Source organism: Leopardus geoffroyi, chromosome A3 (assembly GCF_018350155.1).
Source record: "Leopardus geoffroyi isolate Oge1 chromosome A3, O.geoffroyi_Oge1_pat1.0, whole genome shotgun sequence".
Classification (NCBI taxonomy): Eukaryota; Metazoa; Chordata; class Mammalia; order Carnivora; family Felidae; genus Leopardus; species Leopardus geoffroyi.
In genome coordinates this window covers 23,163,207-23,176,681 of record NC_059336.1, presented here as the reverse complement: position 1 = coordinate 23,176,681, position 13,475 = coordinate 23,163,207, and the positions used below count along the sequence as shown (strand labels likewise).

The window sequence follows — 13,475 nt, the reverse complement described above, 5'->3', positions numbered from 1 at the left end:
TGCCAGTGTCTAGGAGCATCCCTTTTCTGCCGAACCAAGTGTTGATCAGTTTGGTTCTGATGGGCAGGTGGGCCTCTGTGTTGGGGGTGTCTAGGGAGGGGGTGGGGCCCATGCCCATGGCCACTCTCCCCTATCTCCAGATACTACCTGTGCCTGCAGCTGCGGGCAGACATCATCACGGGCCGGCTGCCCTGCTCCTTCGTCACACATGCCCTGCTGGGCTCCTACGCTGTGCAGGCTGAGCTGGGCGACTATGATGCTGAGGAGCATGTAGGCAACTATGTCAGTGAGCTCCGTTTTGCCCCCAACCAGACCCGGGAGCTGGAGGAGAGGATCATGGAGCTGCACAAGACGTACAGGTGAGGGGTCTCCCCTGGCTTCTCACCCGTTAGCCAGGGCCCCAGATGCTGCGCTGTAAGTACCCCGCCTGGCTCTGCCCCTGACTCGAGGTGTATCTGAGAGCAAATCATCTCATCCCACTGGGTCTTTATCAAATGGGAATGGTAGGAACTAGCAGTGTGACCATAAATGACCTCTTGGGACCTCAAGTTCATAAGCTTTTCTGTGGGTATGGTAATTCCCTGTCTGTGGCCTCCGAGGATCAGTCTCTTTATCTGCCAGCTGGAGATAAGCAAAACTCTCCTGTGTCCTGATGTCTCAGTCTTGGTGTGAAGTTCAAAAGTTTGCGCTCTGAAGCTGGACTGCCTGGGTTCATGTTCTCGCTGTGCCACTTTCTAGCCAGGGGATCTGGACAGGTCACTTCACTTCCCTATGCTTTAGTTTCCTCATCTGTTCAGTTTGAGTGCTAATAGAAGCTGCCTTGTGATGTTGTTGGGGGACTAAATGGCACACATTACAGACATGCCACATACTTAACTGTTGCTCTCTGTGATTTTAGGGGTTGAATAGTTGTGCAATGGAAAGCACCTTGTTCTAGGAGTTAGATGATGGTTAACTAGTTGGGTCATTGTGCAGCTGGCTGTTTAACTTAGCAGCCCCATCTTTCACTTGCACATGTATGGATTTAGATTATCTGTGTGTCTCAACTGTTGGTATTTGGGGCAGGAGAATTCATTGTGCAGGATGTTTGGCATCCCTGGGCTACAGGCATCAAATGCCCATAACACCTTCTTAGTCATCTAACAACCAAATGCCCCCTCCCCCATTTCCAAATGCTGCTGTGAGGTTGGTACCACCCCTGGGGGGAATCACCTAGAACTAAATGGCCTCTAGGGTCCTTTAAGCTGGAAGTGCTTTGGGCTCCAAGTCCAGGGTTGTTATGGGAACCTAATTTGATAAATGATGTGAAGCACATTATAAGCCATGAAGTGCTGTGTATGTGTGTGTGTAGGGGGGCGGGGTATGGTGATATTACCTTATTGCTAAGGAGGATGGGAGGAATCAGGTGAATTGTCTCCAGGGGGCTGCATCTGGAGAGGAGGCCTAGGACCAGATGTGGAGGGAATGTGTACAGGGGGAGGAAAGCCCATTGGAGTGTGATGGAGTGCTAGGTCCAGAGTGGCAAGTGCGTCTCTCAGAGACTTGCACACCAACTCTGGGTAGTAGTGGCTGCTACTGTATTATGTTCAGCAGGATACTGAAACCGCATTGGTTAGCGGTGTCTGCCTGGGCTCAGGAACAGGGAGCGACGGATGGCCTGCCTGCCCCACCGTCTGTCATTCCTGTCATAGGTAACAAGATGTATTAGGGATTTGTGAAAGTCCTAATGATTCAAAGAAAGAAGCTCAAATATAGGCTGGAGAAATGCTAATAGCCACCCCTTCAGCTTTTACAGCTCTTTTGACTTAAAGCACCTGGACATCTAGTGTCCAGGCATCTCACACAGCAGCTCACTGAGGTAGACAGAGCAGAGGAAACTGAGGCCCAGGGGATAGGAGACAGATGTAAGTGAAGGATTCGGAAGGAGCACAGACTCTGGAGCCACATTGTCTGGACTCAGATCCTGACTTTGCTGCTTAATAGTTTGTGTGGCCTGAGGTGAGGTATTTGAGTTCTCTGTGCTGGTTTCTCTATAAAGTGGGAATACTGGTAAGACATACCTTACAGAATTGTTACGAGGGTTCAGTGAGTTCATACACGTGAAGCATTCGGAACATTAACCAGCATGTAGTGCTCAATAAATGTTAGCCGTGACTAAATAGAAAATGTACAGTTTCCTGGCAGCCAAAGCAAAGAAGGAACTTGATGAATTACATAACTTTCTTTTCAGAAGGGAGAACGTGCACCTGCTTCTCAGGGGAGATGAAGTGGTTGCTGGTACAAAGTTCAGAGAGAAATATCTTATGGGGGTGATAATTTAGGACCCCCTGGGTGATTATAATGAACAATGTCTTCCACAATGGCTCTTCAGTCAAGGAGAAGCAGAATTTATGGCTCACATTTAACTCAGTGGCAGATTAAAGCAGAAATCCCGACTCCCACCTCATCCCTTGAATGCTTCCCAGAGGAGACAAGACTAGACCTGAGCTTTGGCAACAGGAAGGGATTGGGTGGCTGAAGCCAGGGCTGGGGGTGCACCATCTTGCACTGAGAGCAGAGGGGAGGGACTGGGTGAGGCCTAGTCTTATGCCCACTCCAGCACATTTGTTTTCCTAGAATCACAGGTTCTGATCACAGCCACCTTCAGCCAGCAGGACTTAGGCCTGGGCCTTTTCCATGGCTGTCTGTGATCATGTTTTTTCTCTTAGGGGCATGACTCCAGGAGAAGCAGAAATCCACTTCTTAGAGAACGCCAAGAAGCTTTCCATGTATGGAGTAGACCTGCACCATGCCAAGGTACTGCTGGGTCCCAGAGTCCGCCTAGCATCTGGTGTGTGTGTGTGTGTGTGTGTGTGTCCCTGGTGCTTCCAGAGGGCTTGGTGTGCCAGACCCTGTGTTCCCTCCAACCTGAATCCTTTTATATTCTTATTTCTCATTCCTCAAAGTTCCATAATCCTTTCTCATATTATGTTTACTTATGAACCTGTTTGTACCACGTAGAGCTTGGCCTGGTACCACATATGTATCACTCCATGTTTTCTGGCGAATGAATGATTAAGTAAGTGACAGAGAGAATGATCAAAAAAGCAACTGGGTGTATAAATGACAGAATGAATGAATGAATGGAGTGAATGACTGTGTGGGGTGGGTCAGGGGCTCCAGCATGTAGGCTCTAACCCTGATCCCGGAGTCTCTTAGAAGCAGCGCTCAGGAAGGGGTTTCAGGCCGGATGGCAGATGTGGACTCCAGGCCTGCCATTTGATGGTGTCTACTCATGCAGGACTCCGAGGGCATTGACATCATGTTGGGAGTCTGTGCCAATGGCCTGCTTATCTACCGGGACCGGCTGAGAATCAACCGCTTCGCCTGGCCCAAGATTCTCAAGATCTCCTATAAGAGGAGTAACTTCTATATCAAGATCCGGCCTGGGGAGGTGAGCCTGCCTTGGGAACCCCTTCTTCTCACTGGAATTGGCTAGAATGGAGAGAAGACCCTGACATCTGAGCCTGGGTTTTTCCTACTTAGTATACATGGGTCCTGGGTAAGGAGAGAACACTCTTCTTCTGGGATTCTCTACATAGACTTCATACCTTGGGTGGCTCAGTCAGTAGAGCATCCGACTCTTGATCTCAGGGTCGTGAGTTCAAGTCCCATATTGGGCATGAAGCCTACTTTAAACAAAAGACTTCATGCCTTATGTATGTGCCTACATGCAAACATCATTTACACACAGACATAACACACAAACACGGGAGCACACATAAAGATAACCACATATATTCAAGTTACACAGATCAATGAGTACCTGGCCATCCATATCCATGTATTTGCTTACATGAAATATTCAAGTATGTACACATACCAAAATACATGACCACACACACACACACAAACGTGTATATGTTCAACCTCTATACCTCACCCATCAAAAAAGTCCATTTATTTCTACCTCTCGAATAAATGCAAACCCATCTGCTTCTGTCTTTCTCCACTGTACCAACAGCCACCATCTCTCACCTACATTTCTACAAGGTACTTCTCACTGGTCCCCCTGCCTCCATTGTGCCTTCAGGCCATTTTTCTCATAACTGCCAAAAAGAGCTCAAAAGTCCCTTTCATCAGGTCATGTCTGATGCAATGAGATTACTACTACCCCCTCCCTCCCCACTCACTCTCCCACCTTAAATCTTTCAAGAGCTCTCTGGCTCATGGGCTACTTTCTGAACTCCAGGTGTGGCCACTTACCTCTCCCATGTATCTCTGTCCCATGTGCACTGTGCTCCAGCCCCTTTGGCCTTACCTGACATCCTAGAATGAGCCAAGATCTTTCCTGCCTCCAGCCTTTTGCTTTTGATGTTCTCTCTACCTGAAATTCTCTCTCACATAGTGGGTTCCTTTCCCATCCTTCAGATGTCTGCTCAAAGATCGCTTGTTTAGAGGGCATTCCCAGATCACCCTTTCTAGGACAGATCCTGATCCCCACACCTGCCCAGGTATTCTGTCACATCACACATCTCTGTTCATTCCCTCATCAGCGTCTAAAGTGGTTTTGTTTACTAATTTGTTATCAGAGCATCCCCCTTCCCTGTCCCCAAGAATCTTCTGTCTTGGTCACCATGCTGTCTCTGTTGCTTAGGACTTGTCACAGAGTAAGGGTTCAGTCCACTTTATTGAGTAAATGAATGAACAGGCTAGAGTCGCACACGCCTGAGAAGAGGTTCAGAAAGGACGGACCAGCAGCACGAGAGCCCAGGCCTTGCTTCTAACCCACTCTCTTTGGTTTTGCAGTATGAGCAGTTTGAGAGCACAATTGGCTTTAAACTCCCAAACCACCGGTCAGCCAAGAGGCTGTGGAAGGTCTGCATCGAGCACCACACATTCTTCCGGTGAGCCTGACCCTGGGGTCGTATGCTCTGTGAGGGGGGGAGCAGGAGAAGGAACTCGGAGGGACTCCGTGAAAGCCCCTTTGCCCAAGTCTCTCCCGTTATGGACCACTTTGACTTGTAGCTTATGGGACAGTGGGATGAAAGGCCAGCTGTGGTCTAGCCTTGGGCCTGACAACGTAGGTCTGATCCCCCTCCTCATCTCCTCACTCCACTGCAGGCTGGTGTCACCTGAGCCCCCACCCAAGGGCTTCCTGGTGATGGGCTCCAAGTTCCGGTATAGTGGGAGGACCCAGGCACAGACCCGCCAGGCCAGCGCCCTCATTGATCGGCCCGCGCCCTTCTTTGAGCGTTCCTCCAGCAAACGGTACACCATGTCCCGCAGCCTTGATGGAGGTATGCCCCAAATGGGAGATGGGAGAGGGGTGGCATTTAGTGGGAAGTGGGGGCACACCGGCTTTTGTAGAATGAGCAGTGACAGTGGTGGACACCTCACACATTGATTTGCAGCAGGCCTGGTGGCCCGAGACCCTGGTGCATGCACCTGGGCAGCTCCTGGTGGTTTCGCCTAGGCTACAGCATCACTCTTGCTGGAATATGATGTTGCCACTCTCTGGACTTCCCGCAACTTCCCGGAGTCGTGGCCTTTTGGGGTTGCAGGTTCAGCCATATGGTTTTCTGGCCCCCCACCCATGATGCTTAGTGATTCACAGACTGTCAGCCGAGGAGAATGGTATATTGTGACTGCAATGTGCAATGTGACTGGTGATGCCTTACCTGATGGGAGGCTGAGGGGTTGGTTGTTCTCAGTCATTCTTTTTGTTCCAGTGAACTGATCGACATCTAACCACATGGTGCTCTCCACTGCCCTATTCCTGTTGGGCTGACAGGTGCCCTTAATATCAGTGAGAATTGGCCCTACATTGTCCTGTATCCAGCCGACCAGGGCTTCTCAAAACATGGCCCACAGACCACCTGCAAGAGAATCACCTGTAAGCTGGTTAAACATGAAGATTCCTGGGCCTTGGCCAAGGACTCTCCCCAGGATATGCACACTGAAGTTTGTAGGAGAGGTTCAGAGGCCACATGGGCATTGGGGAGATTCAGTTAGGCAAATCTGAGTTCAAATCTCAGCCTTTGTACTCACCAGCTGCTCTGCAGGCCAGGAAGTGGTCATAAATATCCATACATGAATGGCTGGAAGGTCTAGAGCTTAACTGCCCTGTGCCTATTTCCTCTTCTTCAAAATAAGTAATACATACTTAGTTGTGTTATAGGGAGAACTAAATATGGTCATGCCTCTACAACCCCTCAAAAAGTTCCTGGCACATAGAAGGACCTAATAAATTATACCCAATAATGGTTTATTGTTTGTTGTAGCAATAATAAATTATTATTGCTTTTAGGTTTGCAGAGGGTAGGTTAAGGTAAGGGGTGGGGACTTGCCTGGGGAAACAGTGGTTATTCCCAGGACACACTGGGGTAGTTAGTTCTGCTCTAGGCAAGCCAGTTCTGCTCAACAAATATTTTGCAAGTGTTAGAATAAGTATGACCCTTTCCTTGGAGGAGCCCATAGAACGCTAGGTTTGTAGGCATATAATGTGATTCAAGCCATGGGAGAAGTATATACAGAATACAGAGCACAAAACAGAATATAGGAGAGAGGGATTAATTCTGTCTAGGAGGGGCAGAAAGGGCTTTGAAGGGAGGGTGACAACTGGGCAGGGTTTTGAAGGATACCTAGGAGTTTTCCAGGTGATCAGGAGAGTCTGATACTTTTCCTGCAGTATGAAGTGAGACCTGTCCCAGGACTCCCTGACCATGTTCAGAGGACATGAAGTTTTTCAAAGGTCCATTTGAGGCTGAGGAAGCTCCTTCTCCTTGAGTGGGAGGAGAGCTAAGTAAGGGTTGAGAGCTAACATTTATGCAAAGGGAAAGTGCAGTCCCTTTATTTTCCCCAGCAGCTTCCTACATGAAGCCCAGATTGTGCAGGGCAGCAAAGATTGGTCTAGAGCTGGTGAGGCTCATCCTCTCCTACATCCCTCTGGAGGACCAGAAGGCTGAACTCTAAACCAGGAGACCTAGGTCTTTGTCCTGATTCACTGAAAGGTCACCAGTGGGAACTTTCCCCTCTTGGAGTCTCAATTTATCTTTTGTAAAATGAGGAAAGTGATTCCCATTCTAGCCATCAACACAGAGGATTGTGCGGATCAGATGAGATGGTGTGCGTAAAAGGGCACTTTGCGAAGTGAGTATATGTGAATAGAAAGAGTAATTATTCTCTTTTAATTTAGGCCAGCCCCAAGGATAATCCATGCCATGGTCATTTCAATTCAGTGTTTTCCAGGCATTGTTTCCCACCAAGACATAATCCATGGGCATAGTCTGGATTATGTCCAGTGCCTAGTGTAAAGCCTCTAATTCCATCCCTTTCTTTCCTATTCAGAAAAGTAGTTTGGAATGCCAGTGAGTGAGAAAGATGTTATTGCAGGGATCCCTCTGAACTTTCCCTAATTTATAAAGAGGCTAAATTGTTTGCAAATCTCAGGACTTTAGCTTTCGGTAGTAAAAGCTAATCTCACAATATCTATGTATTGCCAAATAATGGTCAAGTGAGTATTCTGTCACCACCACCACAACAAAAACATCAACATTTGTGGTCCAACATTGGTTGAATTGGCTCACTCTGTGCCAGTCTGTCTTCTAAGTATTTACACACATTAGTTTATTCATTCCTCCCCTCAGCTGTCTGAAATAAGTATTGTTTATAGATGAGGAAACTGAGGCCCAGAGACGTTGTATAACTTACCCAAGGTCACACAGCCAAGAAGAGATGGATTTGAGAATTAAACCTGGGCTCTAGTGCCATAGAAGTCAGGAGGGGGTCTGGGGCTGGGAGGCAGCTCTGCTTCGTACCATCCTCATGACTGGACACGGCTACCTCCCCTGTACTTATCCCTGACCTGTTGGAGATGTGGATGTCTGTGCTCCACTCCAACCATGGTTGGGCGGTTGGCAGGGCTGGCTCCCTGTCCGTCCCCCTGGGAGAGGTCTCACAAGGCCACCTGGCCATCTCTGCCCATTTTAGCGGAGTTCTCCCGCCCAGCCTCGGTTAGTGAGAACCATGACACAGGACCCGATGGTGACAAGCAAGAGGAGGATGGCGAGTCTGGGGGTAGGCGGTCAGAGGCCGAGGAGGGAGAGGTCAGGACTCCCACCAAGATCAAGGAGCTAAAGGTAGGAGCCTGACTTTCTCATACCCTCTGACCTGGGGATCAGGAGGCTGATTCTGGGTCTAGCCTCGGCCTTGGCCTTGAGGTATTTCCAGCTGTGGCCGAGCACCCTCATTATGGGATGCACCATGGACAGGGCCTTGCCCAATACCTTGACATCCCCTGGTGTTGGGTGGTAGGCACGCTGCCCCCTTCCCCTCCTTTTGTCCTGCTTCCCCACAGGGGCACTCTGTCCCCTAGAGGACTTCAGCCTCCCCTTGCCCACTCCTAATTTGCCCCTTTGACTGTGATTTGGGTTTGCATGGCCCCTTCCTCCCCAGAGCATGATGGGGTGTCCCTGTAGGCCTTCACAAGGATGAGGTTCAATTATGTCCCCTCCTGCTGCCCCATGTATTTCCCACACACTTGTGCACACACTCCTGCAGGCACGCATGGCCTCTGATGGGCATGCATTCACTCACAGTTTTTTACCCGTCTCACAGTAGGGTCATGCACCCAGACATGCAAGAAGCATGCACACGGGCATGTGCACACATGGGTATAGCGTATTTCCGTCATGCAGTTGTAGCTTGGAGCACAGGCCCCTGAACATACATGCTGACGGCAAGAAGCATGAATGCCCAGAGCCCTCTTGTCCTGTTTACTGAGTGTGACTGCCTGCTTTGCCCCCAGTCCTCCCAACCCCTTCTTCACCTCCCCGGGCCAGCACCCTGCCTCACACCCTACACCTTTGGCTACCTCACTGCCCCTTGGGTGGCCCACCAGCTTCCCTGGCCCCTGCTCCTCAGGAAAGAACCCTCTGGGCTACCTGCTGCACCAGACCTGGCCAGGGGCCATTGCGGTGCCTCTAATCCATTTGCTTTACTGACCCTGCCGGTTCCTTCTCCTTCTCCCGCCTCTCGCTAGCCGGAGCAGGAAACCACGCCAAGACACAAGCAGGAGGTACTGCATGGGACCTGTCACCACTCACCCAGCCATTCGTATCCCCAGCTCATTTGTCACCATCCCATAGTCCACCCCAGGCTTATGTCCTGGTACCATCTCAGCTTCAGCTTTGCCTCTGTTCCTCGGCCATACTCCTCCCCCCACTACGGTTCCTCCCTCCTCCTGCCCCCTCTCCCTCCCCAACCACCCTTCCTTCTCTCCCTCCACTATCCAGCTCCTTGCTCAGACTACACCCTAACCAACTCCTTCCCCCTCCCTCCTTCTACCTAGCCTCACACTCTGCCTCTTCCTACCACCCCATGCTTGCTTCCCAACTGCTGACCATCCGGCCTGTGTCTGCCAGCTCTTCCAGTCCATTCCATGCTTTCGTTGGTCTCATCTCCCCCACCCCCACCCGAACCCTTCGTTAGACTCATCTCCTCCATACCACTGTTTGGTCATGCCTCCACCTCCTCTGTGACCTCTGTGTCCTCCCCCCAAGCTTCTTTTTGTATCTGTTGGCAACCAGATGTGGGGATGTGGGTGGGGTGGGGAGGGAGGAGCCTCAGGATGCTTCTGGCCTTCTCACACTCCAGCTTCCCTCCCTCTGGGTGGAGCTTGCTGCTCCAGCTCTGTGGAGAGCCTCTTCTTTTCTCTTCTCTCTCCTCTTCCTTCTCCCTTCCGTTGCTTCTTTGGACTTACTCCTCTGTGTTAAGGACTTCACGTTTCCTTTCACACAATCCCCAACTCTTCATCTGAAACTGTACTACTCTAGAAGCCAGTCTGTTGTAGGCCCTGAGGGAGAGGACAGGGGCTGGGGCATAAGAGCCTGGCCTTGGTGTCCCACAAACTGGGTTTCAGCCTGACTCTCTGAGGGTCATGGGTAAGCCGCTGGAGGCCCCAATTCCCCATCTGCACAGCAAGGCATGTGGACTAGGTTTCCCCAAAGCCCTTAACCCTAATCAAGGATCACAGGGTTCCACTGCTCCCTCTCTCTCATCTTCAGGAATGCTATGTGCCCACAGAGCCAGTGTGGCAGGTTCAGGATAGGTCACAAGCCACATCTTGGGTCCATTGCAGCTCATAGCCCTCTGCTTTGTGCAAACCCTGTCGGGTTTGACTTCTCAAACATTGTTCTGAGGCAGTTCAGCTCAGGAAGGGATACTGGAAGTACAGACAGATGTCTGGAGGGAAAACAGAAGCCTCAGTGGCATCAATTTCCTTCCTAACTCATGAGTCAATCATAGTGGATCCTTGGATGCCAGAGATAAGCCCAGGGGAAGATTTTAGCCTTGTCCAAGGGCAAGCTTGCCTTCCATGTAATTCTTCCAGAATCAGCTGATCTGACTTTATAATAAGCTGAGATTGTTCATCTCTTGTCCTGAATTGAGTTGACATGAATCCTAAAACAGCCTTGCAGATAAAGATGCTTGAGCTAACAGCCCACCCCTAAAAGTAGGCCTACTGGCTCCTGTGCAAAGGCTGATCCTCACTTGACCTTGAGGTGGATTACTCTGTCATGCTGCACTGGCTTGAGCTCAAACTTGGCAGTTTAATGGGGGACACATCTAAGACTCCAGCTATACCCAGATCAGTTCTTGTGCCCAGCCTTACCTCTCTTCTTCCTGGTCTCCATTTCTCCTAATCTCTTGAATACCCACAGCACCCTACTTTGTCTATCTAGCCATATCTTACCCTGTCTGGTCTTGAGGAGTTGGTATCCACCAGGTATCCAGAAAATCCTGGGTGATTAGGAAAAGTAGTGGCTCACAGTAGAGAATGCTGAACACAATCTTTTCCTGGCTCCTGTGGCTCATTTTTTCTGGGTATCCCTGGCTTAAGGAGTATCTGCATGCTAAGCCCCCTAGGGCCTGAGCAACTCACCTGTCGGGCTAAGAGGGGCCTAGACTGAGGGTCCTTCTAAGCACAATGGTCCAAGTCTTGGCTGGAAGGGACCAGGTGCCCCGGAGGCCAGGGAGTGGACCAGAGCAGCCCAATGAACAGGGTTGGCCAGTTCTCACTGTGCCTTGGTTGTAACCAGAAGAAAGTCACCTCCATGCCCAGTTGAGACTTGGTGCACAGCACCAGTGGAAACTCACCCTATCTTATGGGATTTGAGTTACCTTGCTGGTTTTGAGGCCGGGAACCAGGCAAAGGGAAAGAAAAGGTGGTGCTTGGCCAGAAGCCTCCTCTTCTTAATCTTAAGTGCCTTTTGATCCTCTTTTTAATCTTAGGTGCTTTGTGCACCTGTCAGGGCTAATCATGTCTGCCCTGCTTGGTTCATGGGGTTCAGTGAGGGTGAGACGGAGTCCTGGATGGGAATCACCTTGCTGATGTAGGGCAGCGACCGCCATGGTTACCATTTGCACCGTGCCCTGCATCCCCTGCTTGGAGCTGTTCCTCTAATACCCACTGCCCTCTCCATCCACCCCTAGTTCTTAGACAAGCCAGAAGATGTCTTGCTCAAGCACCAGGCCAGCATAAACGAGCTCAAGAGGACCCTGAAGGAACCCAACAGCAAACTGATCCACCGGGATCGAGACTGGGAACGGGAGCGCAGGCTGCCCTCCTCGCCCGCCTCCCCCTCCCCCAAGGGCACTCCTGAGAAAGCCAATGAGGTAGGTCTCACCCTGAACCCCTCAACAGGGGCTTTGGGTAAAGAGGGTTGGGAAGGTTGCTCTGCACTGACTTACGCTCATCCTTCTCACCTGTATGCCTCCTCGAGTTGCTACACAAGGTGCTGATGGGGATGGGGGTGGGGGTAGGCTGGGAAAGACAAATTCACTATATCTTGGAATCCTTGGGCCCCAGGGACCACCTTGAAAAACTCAGAAGACACTGTGGCTTGGTGTATTCCCCTTCCATCAGCCGGAGTACAATGGAGAGGGGTGTTTATTAGGAATGTAGGTTCTGGGGCTCCATGTCAGACCGACAGAATCAGAATATTTGGAGATAGAGCCTTGGAATCAGCATTTTAAACAAGTGCCCCAGGTGATTTTCATGCACACTAAACTTTGAGAATCCCAGTAGTTGTATCCAGTAACCAGATCCTTTAGCGCCTGTTGTGAAAACACAGATGGGCTGTGTGTGTGTGGGGTGTGTGTGTATGTGTGGGGGGGTGTTCCCTCCTGGAAGGATCCTTGGAGCCCACTAGAGGGAACAAATCCTCCAAAAAAATCAGACCTGCGCCTCTTGCTTCAGAAAAGGATCCCACACCCACCTGTCTTTCAGAGTGGAAAACATGGGATGTTTTCTCAAATGAAAAAGAGATAAAGATAGGACCTTGAGAATTCCTGTATTTATAATCCCAGCTATTATTTTTAGCACTGCAAAATCTTGGCAATATTTAACCCCTATTTATACTTAGGTGTTTTCTCTCTAGCACTGCTGCTTACTTGTCTCAAACCCAACAGATCTAGACTTACACCACCTGGGTTTGAATTCTGACTCTGATTTTCTGCTAGCTGGATGACTCTGGGCTTGTTACTTAACCTCTCTGAGCTTCCATTAGGTAGAGATAATAAAAGTACCTACTTCATAGGAATGTTGTGAAGAGCCAGGAAAATCAACCATGGAGGGACTGGTAGAGTCCCTAGATGCTCAGTAGGAGTTACTTACTATTTCATTTTGAGAGTCCTGGGGCTAATTTCAAATCAGAACCCCTTTTAAAGTTGGAAGGACTCTCAACATACTTGGTTCAGGGTCATCTCTTTACAGACGGGGCACCGAGGCCCAGAATGGAAGTACTTGTTCAGTGTCATAGCTGACAGAAGAGGGACCAGACCCTGATTTTCTTGTGTCCCAGGCCATTGTATCTGCTATTAAATCAAAGCTGCCTGAGAGCAAGACCAAATCTTGTGAAGACCAGGATAGAGTCCACTGTGAATGTACTGCTCTCTAATGCTTTGAAAATTGGTGATGCAGTCATGATCTAGTAAGTAAACACTTGATTGAATTAGCACTCCCCATATGGCCTTGACATGCCAGATAACAGAGGGCCTCGTCCAGTGAGGCTGCTGGCCTGTAGTTTCCTGGCTGGTGATTCACAATATTAGGGATGCTTTGAGGGTCTTTAAGTTCAGTGCCATGGAAGGAGGGCAAATCTGCATCTACTGAGGACCTCTGTGATCATCCCTGGCGCAAATGAGACCCTGAAGACTCTGGCCTGGGCCATGGGAGCTGGTCTGGTGATCCAGTTACATGCCCCACTCCTCTTGCCCTGAGAGACTTGACCAGAGTGGCCTGGCTGTGGGTGAGGATAGATGGCTTTGAAAGGGTGGGACTCCAGCAGAGGAGGGCCCCATGAGCCCTGGGGATCTGGGCTGTGGAGCTTCCAAGTGCCTCAGAGCGGCCTGGCTTGGGAGTGTGCCCCACCTGCTGGTAATAGCTGGAACTGCTAGAGATGGGTCTTCCTAAAAGGTGGAATCTGTTCCAA

At 50.1% G+C, this 13,475-nt stretch overlaps 1 protein-coding gene across 32 annotated transcripts in view; it reads left to right on the top strand.

Annotated features, from left to right (window-relative positions):
• EPB41L1 (erythrocyte membrane protein band 4.1 like 1) overlaps positions 1–13,475 on the top strand; it is a 127,602-nt gene that overhangs the window by 82,444 nt on the left and 31,683 nt on the right. For 18 of the 32 annotated variants that reach the window (XM_045444744.1, XM_045444727.1, XM_045444730.1 and 15 more), the window contains 8 exons: positions 141–359; positions 2,709–2,796; positions 3,281–3,433; positions 4,789–4,886; positions 5,104–5,279; positions 7,972–8,120; positions 9,023–9,058; positions 11,476–11,658. In XM_045444744.1, the coding sequence (XP_045300700.1) occupies positions 141–359; positions 2,709–2,796; positions 3,281–3,433; positions 4,789–4,886; positions 5,104–5,279; positions 7,972–8,120; positions 9,023–9,058; positions 11,476–11,658 (1,102 nt within the window). The remainder of the gene's footprint in view (positions 1–140; positions 360–2,708; positions 2,797–3,280; positions 3,434–4,788; positions 4,887–5,103; positions 5,280–7,971; positions 8,121–9,022; positions 9,059–11,475; positions 11,659–13,475) is intronic. The other 14 variants (XM_045444761.1, XM_045444753.1, XM_045444760.1 and 11 more) reach the window with 1 other exon arrangement.